At 47.9% G+C, this 22,596-nt stretch overlaps 1 protein-coding gene across 1 annotated transcript in view; it reads left to right on the forward strand.

Annotated features, from left to right (window-relative positions):
* The window catches only part of CADM4 (cell adhesion molecule 4), a 300,944-nt gene that overhangs the window by 193,147 nt on the left and 85,201 nt on the right, over nucleotides 1–22,596 (forward strand). The window contains 4 exon segments of the mRNA XM_029577123.1: nucleotides 11,947–12,093; nucleotides 16,421–16,573; nucleotides 17,765–17,841; nucleotides 17,843–17,900. Of these exon segments, the coding sequence (XP_029432983.1) occupies nucleotides 11,947–12,093; nucleotides 16,421–16,573; nucleotides 17,765–17,841; nucleotides 17,843–17,900 (435 nt within the window).

Here is a 22,596-nt window from a genome sequence, read left to right on the forward strand (position 1 = left end):
TGGAGGATGTACAGAAAAGCAGTATTTTTTGCTTTTCTGTACACTTTTTCAGGCTGCTCAGAAATTAACGCTTGCTTCTGAGTGTAAAATGTGCGGACTGGCCGCGCATTTTTTTTTCTGTATTCCGGGTGAATAACTAATAGCTTCATTAACATGTATTTGCATGTGATGAGCGCTATTAGTTTCGTGGGGTGTTGGATGCGTGTTTTCGACACTATGTAAGGGGTAGTGGACGCGTGTCGAAAATGCACTTCCAACTGAGGATAAAACAGTTCGCTCAGTTGAGCGCACTTTACAGATCGGCCTGCTTGGGTTTTGTCTTTGAGTAAAAATCACAAAGTTTGGTAGTAACAGGAGATGGGGTTGATACCATTGTAGGAATTATAAAACTGGTGGTGGACTTATGGCCAAGACTTATTACACATTAACAACCAAGGCACAAGACAATAAAAAAAATGAATACAACTGCAGTAATGATAATTATGCATATCAATTTCTTTTCCAAACCTCTAAACTCAATTTGGGCACCAATACTTTGAAGGGCTTATAAGCTGCAGCTTGATGAAGGAGTAGAAAATATTTGGAAAATCAACATGACGACTTTGATTCAAAAAAGAAAGTCCATTGGGATTGAGACAGTACAACTGCATCATCCTTTCCTTTTTTTCTACTGGTTATATCTCTCCCTATAAACCCATCATCCCAATGGCTCAGGCTACCGCCACTTCACAAAATATTGCTGCCTTGACATCATCCGATATAATCATCTTGTGGTATCTTTCCTGCTCTGTGGACATCAGTATTTCCTCCCTCCACCATCCCCTATCATATACTGCCCTAAGTCACACGCAGATTTAATGGCAGAACTGGGACTTAGATCCGAGTCCCTTCTGCCCCTACCGTGACACAAATACTCTCACCCTCTCTCTCTAGTGGGTCAGACCTTTTTATCTGGACCTCACTAAACCTCTGTCAGTGATTTAATGCTATTGAAGCATGAAGTAATTATGAACCAATCACTGTACATTTATTCAACACTGATAAGTGACATCTGTTCCTGTATTACAAATCACTCCTCTGAGAAAGATGCACTCTCTGTTTTTCTTTGTAAGATTGTTTCTCCTTTCCTGCTGTCTCGTTGGTGCAGCTGACTGTCATTTTCCATTCTCAGCGCAGGTAGTGCCATTCAGTGGATGGAGCATCACAATGATCCACAAGCCTCTTCTCTCTCTCTCATCAGGTTCCAGTTAACTGCTGTAGTCAACATTTCATGTGACCTTCAGCTCTGAATGAAGCAATTCTTTTGTGCACTGAGCTACGTTTTAGAAACTCCCTAGGCAGGGGCTTACCTTGAACCATATACTGACAGTGATTTATTAAGACTACATCTCCATATTGCTGGAAAGCAAACCTGTACAACCATTTCCTTATTAGAGGACAAGGCCCAGTCTCTATCATCCCCACCTCTCTCCTTCCTTCCACCAGTGAAGGAGTAGCCCAGTGCTTAGAATGATGGCTGAGACCCAGGCAAGCCAGGATTCAAATCCTGTTTCTCCTACTGATACTGCTTGCGACCTTGGGCCAGTCATTTCGCCCTCCATTGCCTTGGGTACAAACCGATTGTAAGCCTGCTGGCCCAGGGAAATACCTGATGGAGCTCGCCTTGAACTCAGCTTTGGAAAGGTGAGTAATTCAATCCAAATCCATCATCCTGTGATCAGAGAGTAGACCCTCCTCCGCTCTCCTCCCCTGTGCACACTCCCCCTCTTTTATTTGGATCTGTCTGGTAAAGGGCAGAGAGCTGAGGGAGCAGACTATGGGCTGTGATGCTCTCTTCTTATCAGCCACATTGACTCTGGCTGCCCTAATGCTTCTACATATTTGTAATTAAATTGGCTTTTTTATTACCCTGAAAAATTAGGGACTGGGGTAGGTTCTCTTTCAGCCTCCTCCTTCCATCTTTTCAGTTCCCCAGCCTTCTCCCTATTGCTATTTCTCCTTCTGCATCCTTTTTTCAATGAAGGATGATATCAGTGACTTATCTGAGAATGTAATGAGGCTGGATGACATCACCATGCAGCTCCACTATGCTCTCTAGGATCTAACCATGCCTGATGACATCACTGTGCTACTCTGCCATGCTCTGAAGATCTAATTGTGCTTGATCTCATCACTATACAGTGGCTCTATCACAGTGCATGTAAATAGTGAGCACTATCACTGTCAGATTCCTTAGACACCCCCATTTCTTGCTCTCCAAGGAGAGAGGCAGGGGGGAAGTGGGGTCACCTTACAGCAATGCTGGTCTGCAGCAGTCACTATTGATTGGAGAGTCACTGCAAAGGTGTATATTTTCCCATGGCAAGCTGAGTCTGATCGATCTGAGGAACTGGATTTCAGAATACAACTATTTATATTAAATCAAGAGGATATAGTAATCTGGGGAGACACTTTATAATCACTCAGAGGGGAGGCCGATACACCCTAGTATTCTTGCATCAGAGCTCACCATTAAAGGAGACCTGCCTTTTCCTCAGGCAGGCATCTGCATGTGTAGCCTTTAAAGGAGACCTGCAGCAAAGCAAGCGCCCGGCATCCTCTTAACCCTGCGTCTCAGCGCGCCGGCTCCTTGATGAGAGATTGTACAAATCGCATTCAGCTGGCTGCGGCAGATGGGTTTCATCCTCCCATGCAAACAGAAAAGCAAAACGTGAAATTAAAAACGCTGAAAGCCCCCGGCAGAGGACTATAGTCGTTGCTTACAGAGGGGGGAGGGGGGGGGGGGAGGCCTGTGCGTGTGTTTGCATTATAAACACCGTGCGCGCTCCCGCAGCTGTGTGCGCACTGGGGGAGTGGGGGGGAGGTCCCTTGCTATCGCCCAACTCCTCCTTGCGATCGGGGCCTTGGACCCCCGCCTGCTGCCTTCCTCTCCCCCTCCCTGCTGGAAACTGCTTCCAAGGCAAACAAGAGCAACTGATTAGAGGCCGGGCGTCAGCTGTGCTAATTACACCAAAGCCCCGGAGCGGGCAGAGACCGCCGCCTCTGCTGTGACAGCTGTGGAGATGCTGCCCACTTCCCCTCCGTCACCGGCAGCGTGTGCTGCTCCCCCCCACCCCCAAGAGGAGAGGCTGCAGTGGGCCGGTCCGTCAGTTCTTGTGTCTGCACTTTAAGGAGCTTAGCGGAGCTTTTAACGGGTTGAACCTGCCCTACAAGAGACTTTATCTTCCTGTGCCCCAGTACTAAGCCCCGGCTCTGCCATCGACTTTTTTTTATGAATCTTGAGGGGAATCCCTTTATTGCTCCGTGCCTCAGTACTAATCCCCGGCTCTGTCACAGACTCTCTGACACCTGAGGGGAGTTCCCATTATCTCCCTGTCACATTACTACTCCCCTGCTCTGGGACCTGAGGGGAGTCCCTCTATCTCCCTGTGTCTGAGTTTATTTTGCCTTTAGCCCCACTGTTTTTTTTCCCTGATCGTTTTGGGCTTCATCTCAGTCAGAGATGAGATGGGGCTATAGCATCATGAGCCTTCATTTATTTATTTATTTAACATTTTTCTATACCGAACTTCATGACAAGCTTCATATCAGGCCGGTTTACATCAAACTTAGGGGTTAACTTAACAAAACCATATAACAAGAAGGCCGAGGCGCAGATACAAATAACAGGGAGAATGAACTTGGGGGCTAGGGTAGCCAGGAAATAAAGGACAGAAAAACTGGAGAATGAACACGCATGAATATACAAAGGCTAGGTCGGGCATTTAGTCTGTAGAGCTAAATGAAAGACATGTTGCAATGTTAGGCTTAAGGGAAGGCTTGGACGAAATTTACAATTGTCACCACCGCAACTAGCCTGGCCATTGCAGTGGTGGTCCTTGGCCACAGACTGTGGCTCCTGTCAGAACCTGGTACATTTGCAACCTAAGTCTGGTCAGCAGATGTCGCCATCAAGCAATGGCAGAGACTCCCAGGCCTGGTGGCCAGCCCCAGGAATCCAATCCTGGGCTTCTTTCTGACCATGCACAGCACCAGTGCTGAGCCATGGAGTTTTCTGATCCCCAGGTATGCTGCTGACTCTCCCAGGCCCCCTCAGCCCTCCGGCCTCAGGATATTTGAAAATCCTTAACTTTTCAAAGTGGATACTGCTTGGAACAGGAGGGCCATCTGGTTAATTGCTTCTCTCCAGCCCAGTTGCCAGAGCCACCCAGGGACAAGCACCTCAGTCGCGCTCACTTCAGACAGACTGATTCTGCAATCGGTTCCAATTCTGGACACGTTTGACTATGTTTCATTAAAGTATCCCTAATGAAACTTAAGTATATCCTTTTTATTTTTTTCAAGAAAAAAAATTGTAGGCTCCCAGCCATGAAAGGAGCCTGGCAGTTATCTTTGCTCTGCTATCCTCATGAGTTGCACATCTGTGCATGAAACTTCTGGCTGACGGATTCATGCTCAATGCCAAAGACAAGGAACCACAGACTGACCACCTGCCTAACCCAGAGTGCAGGGCCGGATTTAGGATTTGGGTACCCATAGGCAGAACTGGGGAGGGGGGGGGGGGGGAGAGAGAGCCTGGAAATCAGGTAGTGGGTGAAATCCCTCTACCACACCTCCCTCCCCCCCCCCCCCCCCCCGAGTGCTATAGCAGCACCCCTTTGATTTGGATGAATGGAATATCCTCTCCTCTTTCACTTCTCTATTCATCCTCTTCTCACTCCTGCCTGACTCCCTCTCTCATGTCTGTCTTCTCTCTCTCCCACATAATGCACAGCGCTTTCCTGTAATATATAAGCACATTATAAAACCCAGGCCGGGTGTTTGCAGCCTCTGATTTTTGCCAAATGTAGAACTTTTCAAGGGTGCTTTGTGTGCTGGATTTATGGCTCTGAGCATGTGGGAACAGGAGCCGTAATTCTCTGAATGCAAATGAAGCACAGTGCTTAGCGCTGTATGCTTGCTGTATTAACCTTTATTTCTTCCTTTCCAGAAGAACTAACAAGTAAGTTGTAGGTGAGGCCTTTTCATTGCACTGACTTGACACCTTTGTGAGGAGAGCTCTGTTCCCTTGATCGGGTCAGTGCTCCTTCTGTCTCCCTCCACCCTCAGCCCTCTCCTGCTGCCCTTCTCCTCCTCTCCTCCGTTCTCTCTGCATTGTTTCCAAGAATACAAGATTCATATGCCACTAGGTTTCATATATTTCAAGGGAACAGCAGAACTTATAGAGATTAAAGGATTCATCTCCCAAAAGATTTAATAGTGTTTTAAGGAGAGGAAAATTGGATTCTTAGCTCTGAGCCACAGTCCATTTGAATTTTTAGCATTTAAAAGTCTTCTGGTACTTAGGAGTGAAAATGCTTGTGTGAAACAAGGGAGGAGTGTTTTCCCCTCCATGGGTATCTGACCTGGAATGTTGTACAGGGCTCTATATATGTGATAGACACACACACACACACACACATATATATATATATACATACATACATTTGTTTTCTGCTTTTATTGCTGTTTCATGTGGCACCAAGCAATGTGATGCTTCAAAAAATAGCTGCAGAGACAAGTCAGAAAGTGAGAAGTAACTCAACAGCATTTACACTTTTGTTGGCGTCCATCTGTATAGCCACAGGCGTTCTAGCACTGTTGCATGGGGAGAGGAAGATGGAGGGGATCTGAAATCAAAGTTGTAATTGGTGGGCCTAGCATGCCCCCACCCCTGGGGCAGATGGTGGTTCCTTGAGCCACTGCGCCATGCCCATGGGGACATGTTATCTTGACAGGAGGGAGCCAGAACCCACAAGGACAGAAGATTTGCTGTACTGGGTCAGACCAAAGGGCCATTAAGTCCAGCATTCTGTCTCTGACAGTGGCCAGTCCAGGTCACAAGTACCTGGCAGGATCCCAATCCATCTTGCTCATAACCAGGAGCCCAAGACTACAGGGCTAATAGTGGTTTCTGGACTTTACCACCAGGAACCTCTCCAAACTACACTAACTGCTTTCATGACATCCTTTGGCAACAAATTCCAACCTCCAGACAAAACTAACCTTCATTTCCAAGAAAACAGACAATACTCAGAAGATTTTCTTTGAATTGTTGGTAACAGTACTTGGTCAGAAATTTACAATCAGTCAAAAACAAAACCCAAGATCCTCTGCAGCCAAAAGTTATCGAGTGTGCTCAGTCAGAAGCTGCCGTTAGTGCCTGGGTGGAGGTGTTGCCCTTTTATAAGGCTGAAGAGTGTTGAAAGGTGAAGATGGGAATTGCCGACCTTCATCAGCCTTGTAAAAGGTCTTAGCTCTGTCTAAACACTCTGCTGCGTTTTGTCCAGCTAATTTTATTTTAGGCAGAATAAGATGGCTTTGTCCTCTCAGTGAAGAGGCATGTGCTTATCACTGGGGGTAAAAGCAGGGCACCGGCATCCTAGGTGCCCTAGGGTGCCAAATTCTGACAGTGCCCGGAAACTGGGAACTCCTCGACCACGCTCTGATTTCCCTCCCTCCACCAACACCCCATGTCCTCTACCTACGGGCACCGTAATCTGAAAAGTACCTGGAGGGCCTCCCAGCAGTGTTCCCAGGGGTGAATTACACCCCCACAGGAAAAGCCAAGAAGGCAAAACACATTTGAATTCCATGTCTCCTTTAACTGCCATTCCGAAGGGATATTTTGGGGTGGGAAAAAGTACCCCCATCTCGCTCCTTTTCTCTTCATTATCCACTCCCAGGTTACTTTAGTTCTCTCTCCTAGTTTTGGGACTCTTGCATTACTGTTTTCTTCTTTTTTCCTTCATTTTTCTCGGCACGTTTAGACTGGTTATGTAATATTCAAATGCAATCAATCGATAAATAAATAACTGTCCAGAAGAGGCTTTTGAGCATCACTGCGAGCATAGCCAACACACAAACCTAGCAAATTATACATAGAGAGGTTTTATGAGGAGAGATTGTCTCATTAATAAAAGGGGGAGGGGGGTTTGAGGGCTTGAGCCCTTTATCATAATTATGGCCTATTAGCCTACTAATGAATGCATTTTCAGCATGGGGTTACGGTATAAAATTCTTTGTACCGTTGATTAGTTCCTTGTATTTTTTTTTTCTTACCTAATTTTCCGTGTGGAATTTTCCTAATTAAATTAATGCACCTTATGCTGATTGTGTGAGAGACGTGGGAGCTGTTCGAGATTGCAATCCTAGATTTGCGCATGTTCCCTGGACGAGGCTCCTCTGCCTGCCTCCCCTCCTGCGGCGGGCACCGCTCGCCTTCCCGTCCCGAGGGCTTCCTCCCGGAGGTCCTCCTGCAGTCACAGCCAGGCCCATAAGGAGAAAAGGAACCACCCACACGGGAAAATTTATAGATGATGATAATATTAATAAAAAAAAAAAAAAGCCCTCCCTCTCAGGCCTTGAGCATTCATCACGCCTTTTTTATTTGCAATGCAATTTCTGCTGCGGCCGGAGAGCTCTGATGAATTCGCTGACATTTGCCGGTGACCTTTCCAAGTATCCATCAAGGGGCATCAGCCCTGGAATGCAAAGCAGGAGTGGATGCCTCTTCTCCCTGCTGCCTCCCGAGAGAGGGGGAAACATTCTGGGGCAATCCACCTTTGGCAAAGCACACCGGAACGGAAAGAGACAAAGCTTAGATGCAGACAGGTGATGGTCCGTGGGGTGAAAGCAATCCCCTACAGGCCCTGTGTCTAGATGAATTGCTGTGGATCTCGAAATCTGAATAAATGAACGTAACCCCCCCCCCCCAAAAAAAAAACCAAAAACAACACCCCACGCTCATTGCAGTGGCAGAGATGGAAGACAGGAGTGGATGATCCATCCAATCCCCTCTCACGTGCAATGTATTGGAGGGGAATATTAGGGAGGGTGAGTAATTAGCAGGATGAGGAGATGATGGGCCACTTCCTGGCACCAGCAGAGACCTTAGGGGTGCGGGGACATGAGGTGTGCCGCAGAGCTGGCATCACCAGGGCAGCATAGCCTGGGAACGTGAGGAAGCTCCCCCTTCCTCCCCACATTAACCATATTAATGATTTTTCTTTTACAAAATTGAACATCTTAATAGGTGGAACAATTTTTCAGAGTGTGAAAAAAAAGCCCCTTCGAACGATAGCTGCTCGATCAATATAGTAAATTCTGTGATGACAGTTTAAGTGGTTCTACTCTGCGCTGTTTAAACACTTAAATTGTCATTTTAGAATTAAGCAGGCAGAACAGGTTTGATGAAAAGGCTTTAAATTGGCAGCTTCGCAGTATCTTCCCTGGGCGTGTCCCTCTGCCAGCGTGCCAGGCTGCGCCAGGATCCTCGGGATATCCCACTTGGGTGGCTCTTCTCCTACTGGGCGTGTCTCCACCAATCCACGAACAGAAGTTCTTCTCGCCCTGCGTCTGGGTCATAATTGCCGACTTTGAACAGTCAAATTTCCGACCACTTGAAAATGCTGTTTAATATCTTCGCTGATTGGGGTTTGCACACATGCAATTTTTATTGCCGCTCGTCACCAGTGCAGAAACACAGAAACCTAGCATACAATAGCAGAAAAGGACCCATCTAGTCTGCCCCGTTTACTTCCTGCTCAGTGCCACAGACCCCCAGCTGATTTTTGCAATTAAGGATCTTCTGTACTTGTCCCTGTGATTGTTTTTGCCTTGATCACCTCCTCTAAGAGGTTGTTTCATACATCCACCACCCCTTCTGCGAAGACATATTTTCTGATGTTGCTCCAGAGTCTACGCCTTTGGAGCCTCATACCTTGAACACTACTTCTCAAGCTTCTTTACTCTGAAAAAAGTTAGCTCTTACCCGCCCAGGGCCCAAACTACTGCTTTGTAACATTTTTAAGCCTCTGATTAAATCGTGGTCTGAAATCTATGCAAGTGACACAAAATTAATTCATGCAGCACATACTGAATGTAGAGTAGCTACAAAACCACACACTATATTGTATATAATTGAAAGGGAAGATCAGATGCTAACCTGCAGCTGGAGGGCTACATTTTAGCTCGCCTCCTTCTTTGTACAGTCTGTACAAAATCAGGACAGGTTGGCAACCTTAGTGTGGGCCAATCAGGGCACAGGTCGAGGCCTGTGTGCTTTACCTGGCTTGTGGTCCTTTTATCCTAACTTGCACTGGGTAATAATCTTACATCAGAGGAAGCCCCTGCTGGTTTACACATGGGCACCTGCATGGATTTGCAGCAGGAAGGCATGCAGGAGGTTGCCAGCCGAATGCCTTCTTTCTTACATTAAGATGCCTGCAGGTTTCCCTTGGCTCCGAACGAGGGCCTGCCCTGCTGATTACATCAGAAGCCCTGTCAAAGCGGAGCTGGCAGTTCAGGAGGGAGGAGGGGCCCACTTCTGAGCATCACTGGCCAGGCATGAGGACAGTGCTGCCTCATGCAGATCACTAGGGTTAGGGGAACTAGCCACCTCAGCTTCACGGAATCCAGGAGAAGGGGGGGGGGGGGGTATTTGTGCGTTATTAATCTAGAAATACCTGGGGAGGAAGATGTGGAAAAGGCAGAGCATTATGAAGATTGGAGAGAGACCTAACAGCTAGACATTGTGTAACTAACCGTATGTGCATACTATAGATTAGATCATACTGTTTGCATGTGCTGTGGACAGATACATTACATACTGTATATAGATAGGGATACTGCAGAGTCCGCCCTTTGTATGTGCCTGCTTCTGAAAGCACATATTACAGATGCACTATAGATCCTGCCTCTTAACGTTATGAATTGCCTTGGCAGTATTTCTGCTCTGGCATTCCAGGAAGGCCAGTTAAATTAAGGCTGCAAGAACACAAATGTGTCGGCAGATAAAAAACCCATAAAAGCTCATCTGATCAGCCCCTTTCCATCTCTCGTCCTACTCACCACGGACCCCAATCCTTCCTTTCTGCCACCCCCTATACCTGTCGCATGCGCTCTCAGAATCTGACACTTTTTCTCTCCACCACCTCGGATGGCAGACTGATCCCATGGATCAATGCCCTTTTCCATGAAAAACGGCTTCCTCAGATTGCTCCTTTCAACCCTGATCCATGATCCCTCATTCTCGAGCTTCCCTGCCTTGGAAACAGAACTGCCTTTGGCGTATTTATCCCTTGAGGCTATTTGAAAGTTGTTTCATATTCCCCCTTCCACGCAATGTTTTGGATCTTAGTGGGCCACTGATTATTTTAGTGGCTCCCCTCTGAACCAACTCCACTCAGTCTGTATCCTTTTGCAGGTGTGGTTTCCAGCAGGGGGGGTGGGGGCACAGTGCTCTAAATAAGGTCTTACCAGAGATGTATACAGAGGCATTGTCGCCTCTTTGTTTCTGCCGGTTATTCCTCTCCCTGTGCACTCTGGCATCCTTCTGGCTTGACACTTTCAGGCCGATACAGAACGGTGCGATCGGCCGAGCACACTATTTAGCCTCTGTTTGGCTGTGCGTTTTAGACGCGCTATTATTACCCCTTATACTGTAAGGGGTAATAGCGCATGGAAAACACACGGCCATCCCCCAAAACTAATAGCATTCATCACATGCAAATGCATGGTGATGAGCCTATTAGTTAGTCGCCCAAAATAGAGAAAGTAAAATGTGTGGCTTGGCCCAAGGGCAGGCATTAAGTTCTAAGCTACCCTGAAAAGTGTACAGAAAAGCAGAAAATAAAATACTGCTTTTCTGTACACCCTCCAACTTAATATCCTAGCGAATTTGTTGCCAGAGGATGTGGTTAGTGCAGTTAGTGTAGCTGGGTTCAAAAAAGGTTTGGATAAGTTCTTGGAGGAGAAATCCGTTAATGGCCATTAATCAAGTTTAGTTAGGGAATAGCCACTGCTATTAATTGCATCGGTAGCTTGGGATCTTCTTAGTGTTTGGGTAATTGCCATGTTCTTGTGGCCTGGTTTGGCCTCTGTTGGAAACAGGATGCTGGGCTTGATGGACCCTTGGTCTGACCCAGCATGGCAATTTCTTATGTTCTTAAGTCGGAGGCACCAAAAAAAGATACAAAAAAAAAAAAAATCTGCCCGCCGGTGAGCGGGTTAGAAAAATGGACGCTCAATTTTGCTGGCATTCATTTTTCTAACCCATGACTGTCAGCAGGTTCGAAAACTGACACCGGTAAAATTGAGCGTTGGTTGTCGGACCCGCCGACAGCCGCCTCTTCCGCTAATAAGAAGACGCTAGGGTCGCGCTATTGTCCCTAGTACCTCCTTATTAGTGCCAGACCTCATTTAAATACAGAATCGCTTGCCCAGGAGAGGTCCCTGGGCACGCAACGGGAGAGTGGGCGCTCAACTCAAAGTGCTGGCTCTCCTGCACCTTTTATTGAATCGGCTTGATTGTCTGCTCACCTCCAGATCCCGCTTTTGATTCTGCTACCCAAATGTATGACCTAAATTTTTTGAGCATTAAATTCTAGTTGCCAAACTCTATGGTCTAGAGAACATTTCCCAAGCTTCCTTAACTCACTCACGAGGAGGGAGAAAGGGAGGATACAAAAGAAACAGAACAGAGCCAGAAGAAGGGAAAAGATGAAGATTAAAGAAAAACGGAACTAGCAAAAGAGATGGGAAAGAAAAGAATAACCAGAGAAAAAGAATGGCAATACAAACAGGAAAAACTAGAGACAAGAGAGCTCAGACAGAGACTATTCTGAGAATGAAGCCAGAAAGACCAGCTTCATTTTTTGCCTAGGAGAAATGGCAGTGGAGAGCAGCCATCCAAGGAGAGAGAATGAAGCAGAGCAGCCGAAGGTGCCTTGCATGCAGCTCTTCAAGTCTGAGTCTGCCCTTCTGTGTCTGGAAAGTGTATGAAATGAAAGATGCTAGAAAAACAAGATTAAGGTCATTATTATGTTTGCAGGTTATTGGTGCTGTCGTTTGATGGCCCTCACAGTCTGTCTCCTCTTTCTCTCTCTCTCTCTCTCTCTCTCGCAGCTCTGGCACAGGAGGTACAGGCGGAGAATGTCACCGTGGTGGAAGGAGGTGTAGCTGAAATTATCTGCAAGTTTCGTCAATACGACGGCTCCACTGTGGTGATCCAGAATCCCTACCGGCAAACGCTCTTCTTCAACGAGATCCGCGGTAAGAGGGGGAGGGGAGGGGGCAGGAAGGCAGCGGGGCCCCCGAGCTTCAAGGGAGTGGCGCTCGGGGGAAAATCTCACCCGCCTCTCAAACTCCTTCCCTCCCCCCGCCGTAATTAGAGCTGGCGTGACAAAACCTTTCCTGGCTGGCTGAGCAGAAGCCTGCAGAGGGTTTGCAAATGATTTCTGATGCCTTCTGCCATGGAAGGATCCAGTCTGGCTGTTCTCAACTAACTCCAGATCAACAAGGAGACTTCCGGCCAGCCTTGGAATTTGTCAGTACCAAATGCAGGGTTCCAGATCCTGGAATCATTTGGAATTGATAAACCAGGATAAATGTATAACAGTCTGAGGGTCCTCCTTCATCTCCTCTCCTCCTGTGGCACCTGCGTGTCCTGTTGCTCAGACCTCGGGGCTCACCCTCCGAAAGGTGTGGGTTCACTTATGGTCTCAAGAGTGTCTGGGAAATAGTAATAACTATAACACGGGATCATATCCTCCTGCCTTCTATAACAAAGCAGAGACTGATAATGGCTTTTCCCCCCAGCAATACTGGAACACTTGTAAGACTATTATAATGAGACAAAAGTAATTTTAGTTAATCACTTTGCATGCAACTTTTATTATCATTTTTTTCCTCAGCCCTACAAGCTGAATAGCAGATTTCTGGCACAAGATTTTATACCAATCCTTTTCAGAATTGCAACAATTATAACAGTTTGCAAAGTAAAATAACACCATCCTGTTAAAGCAAATCTATCTTCCCCTCTGTCCTTAAGAAGCGACCACAGCCATGGGGGCTGACCCTGAGGATTCTAAATGCAAACCAAGATCCTCCTGCTTACGTTCTGGTAGCCACTTTACACTCTCTGCTGGGGTGACTGTCACTCCAGGCTCCCTTAGGTCAGGCCCTGAGGAGCAGAGCTTGCAAGCTCAGCCTGGGGCTCATCAGCTTCTCTCAATGCAGGCTAGCTTGGAGCCAGGCTTTGTGGCCAGCCCCTCACTTTCTTCCTGTAAGGTAGCTACAGATGAATATTTTACACAGACTGATCCAACTGCCTGTGATCTGCTCATGCTTTGTACCACACATGGGACACTGGTTAATTACTTTCAGCTGTCTGCCTGCCTTCAGCAGCACGTCTGAACATAACACACAGGGGACCACATGTGCATGTATTATGCAACTGGGATAGGTTCATCACTGGCAGTGCAATAGACTCAGAGGCCTACACACAAAAGTAAGCACAGTATAGGGACTACGCATGGGACGAAACCCTTATCACAGACTGGAAGCATTCCTGATGGAGAGGATGATCTGCATGGGACAATGCTATACATAAAATAACAGACTGAGGTGGGGTTCGTCAGCATTGCATGCATCCTGCAGGATTAAAACCATAGCAAAACCTGAGACACCATAATAATAATAAACAGTCTTTCTAGCAGTGACACAGCAATAGCATCAGTTAACGCATCTTCTGCTAATCCATCCCTAGATCTGATTTTATCTGAAACATCCGCTGAAGCTGCTGCCAGAAGTTCAGATTTATGTCCGACACTGTTCTGTCATGATGAGATTTCACTTTTTTCATCGCTCCTCTTTTGTTTGCATTATTCCCCAGCATGCGATGGGAAAGCTGTGGAAGGGAAGTGAAGTGATTTATCATGGGGGTGGTGTGTGTGTGTGTGTGGGGGGGATCCATCTGGCCCCTATCCCACATATTCCCAGCCTGTGGTGCGGAATCCAGTCACAGGGAGGAGGACACAGGGACTCTCCTTCCTCACTTGAATCTATGAAATAACATATTAAGAAGAATCTCTCTGCATCCCTGAATCGTAATAAAATGATCTGGCATTTAAGAGGCATCACGGAGGAATCTGATGCTGTTTGTGAGTCCTGGGAGGTTGCACCGTGGGGAGACAGGCTGGCATTCTCAGTTTCTAGGGCAGGGAATCCTGCAGTGTCAGCCATTGAGGTCTTGGGAGGGAAGCCTTGCCGGATCGCCTTGCAACCATTTCTAGAAGGCGAAAAAAACACTGTAACCATTGACAAGTGACAAAATACAGCAAATAAGACCCACTGGGCCCATCCCATCTGCCAAGGAGCGTGTAAATCCCCATCCTTGAAGCAGTACCAGCTCCTCCCATGTCTTCTAATAACCTCTCACTCCTGTTCCCCACCACTGTTCCAAGCATGTTTACATTTCATACAGTGCCTTGTAAACGTTTTCCCACCCTTATGCATTTTTCACATTTTACTGTCTAAATAACACAAATCAAAATGCATTAAAGTAGGAGTTTGTTTCACTGATATACATAACATACTTTCATTCTACAAAGAACAATTATAGAAATATTCAAAAGTAATTAAGAATAAAAACCCAAAACTCTTGATTACATAAGTCTTCACACCCCTTAATACTTGGCGGAAGCCCCTTTTGCAGCAGATGTTTAGGATTCGTGTCCATCAACCGTACACATGGGATGGTGCAGCTTTTGCCCATTCTTCTTGGCAGAAGAACTCAAGCTCTTTCCAGTTGGCACTGGACTGCACTCTTCAAGTCCTGCCACAGATTTGCTATTGGATTCAGGTCAGGGCTTTGCCTGGGCCACTCGAGGACATTCACTTTCTTCTCGCTGAGCCACTCCATCGTTGCTTTTTCTTTGTGCTCAGGATCATTGTCCTGCGACAAGGTGAATCTTCTCCCCATTCCCAGATCTATGGCAGACTTGGACAGGTCCATCCATCTTTCCCTTGATCTTCACAAGCCTTCCTCTCCCCGCTGCTGCAAGGCATCCTCACAACATAATGGTGCCACCACCAGGCTTTACTGTAGGGAGGGGGTTAGCAGGGCGATGTACTGTGTTTGTTTTACGCCACGCATAGCGCTTAGCATTGAGACCAAAAAACTCCACTGTGGTCTCACCAAACCCCAAAACCTTCTCCCACATGCATGTAGTGACCCCTGAAGGTTTCTTTGCAAACGCTATTTGTCACATGATATGGCTTTCCTTCAGCAGTGGCTTCCTTCTTGCCACCCTCCAACAGAAGCCATGTTTGTGGAATAATCTTGAAATTGTTGAATGATCACCATTTTCCCCAGTCTCAGCCAGAGACCTCTCTGGTTCTTTTAAAGTAATCTTTGGCCTCACAGTGACCTTCTGCAGCCGTTTCCTTAACCCACAGCTACAGACTTTGGAAGGATGGCCTGATCGGGGCAGTGTCTTGTTGGTGCCAAACTGTTTCCACTTTACAGTGATGGACGTGACAGTGCCCCACGGGCGATTCAAACATTTTATACAGCCTTCCCCTAATCTGTACCTTTGAATAAGGTTATCCCGGAGTTTTTTCGGCAGCTCCTTGGTTGCCATGTTGTGACCTTTGCTTCAGATTCACTTCGTATAACAGAAACTGATTGATTCTTCACCCAGAAGTATTCAAATCAGCTCAACTACTGGGACTGGGCACGGTGGGCTCTATTTCACTTATTAAGGAAGCATTTTGAATTTGGGTTTGCTATGACTTACACTATCAAGATTTTGGGTATTTTTTCTTCTTAATTATTGTATGCTGTGTAGATCAGTCAAACAAACTCCTACTTTGATTGGTATTTTGTAGACAGCAGAATATGAAAAATGCTCAGAGGTGTGAAGACTTTTATGAGGTGCTGTACAGTGCTGACTTCCACCATCAGCACCTTCAGCCTGTGCCAGGCCGTGTTCTCTACCACTTTCACCCTTGCAAGACTTTCCCTTAATCGAAGCCAGAGGTCACCTCCCTCGTCCCCCCTCAGCAGCACACTGACAACAACAAACTCCTGATGTGGGTGCCACCCTAATTAACTCCTGTTACCCACTGAAAGAAATCCCCTTCCCAGGATGAGTCCACCCCGCCTTCCCCCACTGTCAGGCTGATATTGCAGGCTCCCCTTTAAAAGATCCTGGCAGGTGTACAGTGTGACAGCAGGGTTTCTAGCTCATTAAACTATTGATTTATTGACTGTCTTCCAGATGTTTACTGACAGCCTCACTTTTATGAGGACACACTGTTGTAGCACTGCCATTTTGTTCACAGCTGGATTTGCTATGCTAACATTGACCCCCTCTATACACAGAGGCGCACTGGTGTTCCCAACTCTGAGTAGTGCAGCCTCACGCAGTCCGAGCCCTGTCACTTATGATGTGTTTCATGGCGTGAAATTATTTTTGCGGACTTGTCATTGTTTGTTTGTTTGTGCATTTTTATTAGTCTGTAAATTTACTGACAGTTGGCAGGGCGTGTGACTAAACCTCACGAGTGCTGTCTGTCTCCCTCCCCATCTCCTCAGCACTGAAGGATGAGCGGTTCCAGCTTGAGGAATTCACCCAGAAGCAGGTTAAGATCCGCCTGTCCAACGTGAAGCTGGAAGATGAGGGGGGCTACTTCTGCCAACTGTACACGGAGGACACGTACCATCAGATTGCCACGCTGACCGTGCTGGGTGAGGCAGCTACAGGGAGGGAGGCGTGGCTGCGGCTCCCCCCAGTCCCTGTGTATAACTGTGACCCCTGCCCTTTCTCATGTATGTGCTCTGTACATTACCATGAACCCCGTCCTCTCCCTGCAGCTCCCTCTGACACTCATATTATACTCCCTGCAGGGGCTGATTTATACCCCACCCAGGTGCCTCCTCCCCCATCCCCCAAATCCCCGGGTGAGGAGGTGGGGGGGTCACCTCTGATGATACACAGACTACAGGGGCATTACTGGGGCTCTCTAGCATCCAGGAATCAATGCGTACATTTGGGGACCCCCTGCCCTCATTCTCCAGTTTTCATTTCCTCCTCTCTCCATTGATCCTCCATTTTTTATTCCCTCCCCTCACTCTCAGGCAGTCCTGCAATTTTTATTGTGCTGTATCTCACCACCATTGTCCTCCTCCCCCAGTCTTCCAATATTTACTGCTTGTTTTCCTGCCCTCTCCCTCCCAGTAGGACCCTCCAGTTTTTACTGCCTCCTCCCTCTCTCATCCACAGTCCAAATTTTTAATTCACCTCTTTCCAATTTTTAGTGCCCCTCCACAACCCTCCAGTTTTTACTGTTCGCTACCCCTCCTCCTGCCTTCCAATTTTACTGCCCCATAGTGACCTTCCAAAAATAGCAACACCCCCAGCCCCCACTCCTTCATTCTGTCCCCTCTTGCCTCCTGAGCACAGGTTTTCAGGCTGATAGCAGGGAGACAGACCCAGCAGGGGACTCACACACCCTTGGTGTCATTAAGGAAACCCATGGGAGGGATGGGCTGCTGCAGGCCCGTAGACCCCATGCTGGTTCCGTCTTGCTGCTTTCAGCCCAGAGATATGAGCATGTTCTCAATCTGCCCTGGAGAGGGCCATGCAGCAGTCAGTACCCCCCCCCCTCCCCCACTGGCGTTTGGCCAGTCCACCCTGTTATAATCCAGCCACTGGAGCTGCTGCTGGCAGCGGGTGCTTGGCCCGCGGGCTTCCCTGACAGCCCTTCACAGAGGCTGGCCAGCCAGTTCACCCTGGGTTGGCTTTTTCTTCTTTGTGGCCCACACACACCTGGGTCCTAGATTTCTTGTGTATAACTGGGGGCCCCATGTCCGCCCCCCCCCTGAAACCGATGCTCTGCTTGCTGTATATCGCTGTGACCCCCGACCATTTCCCCACAGTGCCACCTGAGAACCCCCTGGTGGAGGTAAAGGAGCAGGCTGTAGAAGGGCGCGAGGTGGAGCTGACGTGCGTGGCACCCTAGGACCAAGCCCGCGGCAACTCTTCGGTGGTATCGAGACCGACGAGAGTTAAAAGGTGCGTGGCACTCTCAGGAGACTGTCTTTCTCACTCTCCAAAGCTCCGAATCGCTCTCTGTCTCCCTCAGTCTGTACAGCTCTTTGTCTCTTCTTCTTCTTCTCCCTGCTTGTTAAAATCCAGGTAATAAAGCTTTTACACTATGGGTCTAATTCAGAGTAGAAAAAATCCAGAAAAGCTGAGTTTGAGGTCTCCACCTCCTTAGCTCTCAGCCTCTTTTGCTTTGTCATTAAGCCAGTTCAGTGGAATAATCACAGTTTTTCTCCTAACCCTTATCATATATCATCACCTCTCTCCACACTATGTACCAATACCTTTAATAGCTATAAATGATTAAAAATAATACATAAACCTCACTCGACAATAACCTTGGGGCTTGTAACACAGCTGAGCCAGCGTGGAGGCGGGACCCTGGGTGAGGGTTTGATGGGCTCTCCCGCTGCACAGCACGGGCACTTCTCTGACCATGCGGTGATAACCTTTTATTAAAAGCCCTGTCTGTGCATGTGTCAGATTAACAGCAATGGGGCAGGGACTGCAGAGGGCTGTAATTCTTTACTGCTTTGTCCATTAATAAAATCCTATTTAGATAAAAGTTCCTGGGTGCTGAGTATATAAAATAAAGTAGAGACGGAGCCCCAGTCACCCTGGGGATTGTACAGGCATGGAATGGGAGGAGGGGAGGAGGGGGGAATCCTAAGGAGAGAGGAGGGAGGGTGTGAGACCTTAAGAGACCCTCACCGAAGACACCCAGGAGAGAGAAGACAGCCTCTGTATCTCTGCCACCCCCATCTGTACCCCTCTCTCTGTACCTGTCAGTAGGGTTGCCTCATGATCTTGGTCTGTCCGAGCTTGCTCCTGGTTTTTGCCCCTTTGCTTCTATGGTCCAGCCTTGCTTAGGGTTACTGGAGCCACATGTCCTTCAACGCAGCGAGGCAATACCAGGCCTGGACCAGCCAGGATTGACCTGGGTCAGGTGGCCGCCTTATGTGTTAGAGAAGTGCCAGCCGATTTTGCTCGTGGGGCATGGGAAGGGGGTGAGAAGATTGCTTCCATTTTTCTCTCTCAAAGATTCAATTTTCATGACATTTTTTTTGTACCCATGTGTCCAAAGTAGTTCATAAAAGAGAGAAAATGGAAAAAAAAAACCCTGAAAATTCTGGAATGGATGATTCCCGGTTCTGGGGCTGGACCCTGTTGTGTTTGGTCAGTTCAGTCTTTGTCTGCATCTTTCTGTATCTGTATTAGGTGAGGGTCTGTCTGTGTTTTGCATTTGTGACCACGGTGAGAGATTCTGCTAATGTGTAGGTTCTGTGTAGGGATCCTGCAGCAGTCTAGCTTGTTCTGTGTATCATCTGCAAGAATAGTGGACCCTTGGTGCTGCGGTGTAGTTGGCTCTGCCCAGTGAGAAGCCCACTAGGCCTACACCAGCAGCTGGTGGAGAAGCCCTGTGGTGGGACTGACTGGAGCTTCGCCTATACCAGCTGCCTTCCCTGCAGGTTGAGCCCTTGGGTTCTGGTGGCCAGCAGGTCTTAGGTGGCTCCTTGGGGCTATCTAGTGACGAGAGACCCAAGGCAAGGCGAGAGTCGAGGCAGGTGGCAGACAATGGAGACGAAGAACGAGCTGGATGTCAGGGCAGGCGGCAGACAGAGCGAAGTCAAGTCTGAAGCAGGGGGTCAGGTCCAGGCAACGATCTCAGATGGTCAGGGTCTAAGCCAAGGTCAGAATCTGGGAAGTCAAGCTGAAGGGATCAGGTGAGGACAAGGAGACAAACAAGATAAGGGAAGGAGACAACACAGGAATAGCAACGCACACTGGGACACAAGGCACACCAGAAGGTCTGTTGCTGAGGCAAGGTGGAGAGTCCCAAGAGCCCTAGATATATATATATATATATATATATGCTGAGGCTGCCGACATCATCAGTGGGTGCCACAGGCATTTCCCACCCTTTAATTCTGTAGAGGGCAGTCACGCGCACGCCTAGGGAGACCAGAATGAGCAACGGCCATGGCAGCGTCCAGCCACGGAAGAGAGCTTGGCTGTTTGGTGGCGTCGGGATGAGTAAGGTGGTTCACAGGATGGCCCTACGAGCCGCCGACAGTACCATTCTGTTCTCCAATCTACACCTCCCAGGAGGAGGTGTATTGGTGTTTTAGGGCCTTTCTAATATTTTCAGTGCTACCTTATCATGGCTAGGGTTGTTATTGTTTTGGTCGTGGCAGTTAGTGCTGTTTTCATACATCAAGTTTGTTACTTAAGTACCGAGCATATTTTGGGAGGGTGCTATGTTACTTCATGCAGGGAGTCTGTGCCACTGTTCCTGGGAGTCACCAGAACTTGAATATTTCTTTATTCTCTGTGGTGAGCAGTAAAGGGAAGCATCCTTGTTCTGCTGTGCAACCGGTTTTTAGGAGCATTTCTGTGGACATGGAGTGTGTGCTTCCAGCATGGGTGGTGCAGAGCTTCTGTGTAGGTTGGAATTAATAATCAACCTTAGACCTCACTCCCATGTAAGAGAATTGATTGAGTGATGCTATCAAATAATTTTAATGGTAGTTTTACTGGAGGCTTGAAACTGGCCAGGGGTTACTTTATTGCATACAGGGCTCTTATACTATTTTTATAGCCAGTTTAAAACTCCCAAATGCGGTTAGTGTCAGGCCAACTTATGCATCAGCTATGGTATGCTCAACTTTTTAGTTGTTTAGCTAAAAATTTGAATTAGTGTTGCAAATTGTTTGATTTTTTTTTTTCTGGAAAACCATGATTTTGTCTTTTCCAGGTTCACCTGTAGGGCCTGTGATTTGCAGTAGATCTCTAGCAGGTTTAGGTTCTCTTGTAGGCCTTCTGGGATGGAGGATAACATAGCCAGATCGTTGGCGTAGAGCAGGGGCTAAGGAGCTCTGTAACCCTGTGGGCAGATCACCGAGGGTGGAAATGAGACTGCACCCAACTTACTCCTCCTGCACCGAGAGGGCCTCCCCCTGCTTCTCTCTCAGCCAGCAGAGGCGTAGCCCTCCATTTCTTTCTTGCTATCTGGCGAGATAAATGCCTCTGGTTTTTCTAGCTGTGGGAAGGACCGTCCCTGGGCACAGTGTGGATTGATTTCTTTATTATTTGAGTTCTACTCTGCTTTTTCAGGCACTTCAAAGTGGATTACATTCCAGTACTGATGGTACTGCGTGGACAATCAGAAGGCTGAAGTCATAACACCTTTCTTGCCTTTGGATTCCTTTTAGCTCCGATAGAATGAGCAGTTCTGTCTTGGACGTGGATGAGGAGGGAGCCTCTCCTGTCACTGATAACGCTCATGTAAATCTTACACTGCGGGTGACGTCTCTGGCAGGAAAATTTACCCATGCGTTCCTGATTTCATCATTTCCCCAGCACCATCAGATTAATGCGGAAAGTTCTTAGAATGTCCATATCTCATCCACAATGTCTCTCTCTCTCACCAGCTTCCCTCCCACCATCCTTTCTCTCTCCTTTTCAATCTCTCTCCTCTCTCTCTGTCTCCCTTTCTCTGTTTAAACATAAATTGAATCTGGCAGGGGTCCATCCCCTCTGCCCATTCACTCTTCTCACTGCAGTACCTCAGGCTTTGTCTTTACCTCTTTCTACTAAGTATCCTCCCTTCTTACCTTTTTCTGCTCTTACCCCCTCTCTCTCCTTGTCTTTTTTCCTTAGAGTTTCCTGCTGCAGTTGCTCGCTCCTGCCTTTCTCACTTGCGGGCCGATACAGTAAAGCGCGGCCGCGGTTACCCTGTTTTTAACCTGTTTTGGACGCAATATTTGGACGCGTAAGGCTAACCCGTGATTCAGTATCCGGTTTTACGCGTCCTTACCGCTTGCCCAAATGGACATGTATCCATCTCCGCCCATCGCATGTATATGATATGTTAATGATCGATTTAGCTATTCCCTCCGATACAATATCGTGCGCCCAGATTATCGCCTTTTTAACCAGCTTATTTGCCGCATCTTTAACCTGCATATTTACCGCCTACCCTAATCCTGGCATTAGTGTGGTGTTCAGTCAGCTTCGTATCAGACAGAGCCATGGACAAAATGTATATTATTGCTCTGGCGCTATTTTTCATTCGGTTGAGAAGCAGAATGAGAAATGCTTGAATGAGAAACGCTCAAAATGCTCGGCAGATTGGAGATGCGAACAGGGGAGCCCAGCAGCAAGGAGAACCCATCCGACCAGAGAACCCAGCAGCAAGACCGGAGGAGGTATGTGATATGTTTCGGTTGAACTGTACCATCCATCCATCTTTGGGCGCCTCTGAGGCTCCGGACATGGACTCCTTTATGGACGTCGGAGAGATGGGCATCCGCTAGGCGTCCTGAGGCTCCGGGTCCAGCGGAGACATTGACGCCTCTATGGACGCCTCTACGGATGCCTCTACGGACGCGGAGAGACGTCCAAGGTCGCAGCAGCGACGTCCATTCATGGACCTTCCCGCCTGTATCCGGACATCCATGATCAAAGGCCGCGCTGCCTTGAGCGCCCGGCCGGGCGTCCAAGGTCGCGGCTTGGACGTCCGGCCAGGCGCTCAAGGCAGTGGGGGCCTACAGGCGGGAAGGTCCATGAACGAAAGCCGTGACCTTGGCGTCCATTCATGGACCTTCATGTCTGTATCTAGGCATCCATGATTGGAGGCCGCGCTGCCTTGAGCGCCCAGCCGGAC

The sequence above is a fragment of the Rhinatrema bivittatum genome, chromosome 14 (genome assembly GCF_901001135.1).
Source record: "Rhinatrema bivittatum chromosome 14, aRhiBiv1.1, whole genome shotgun sequence".
NCBI lineage: Eukaryota > Metazoa > Chordata > Amphibia > Gymnophiona > Rhinatrematidae > Rhinatrema > Rhinatrema bivittatum.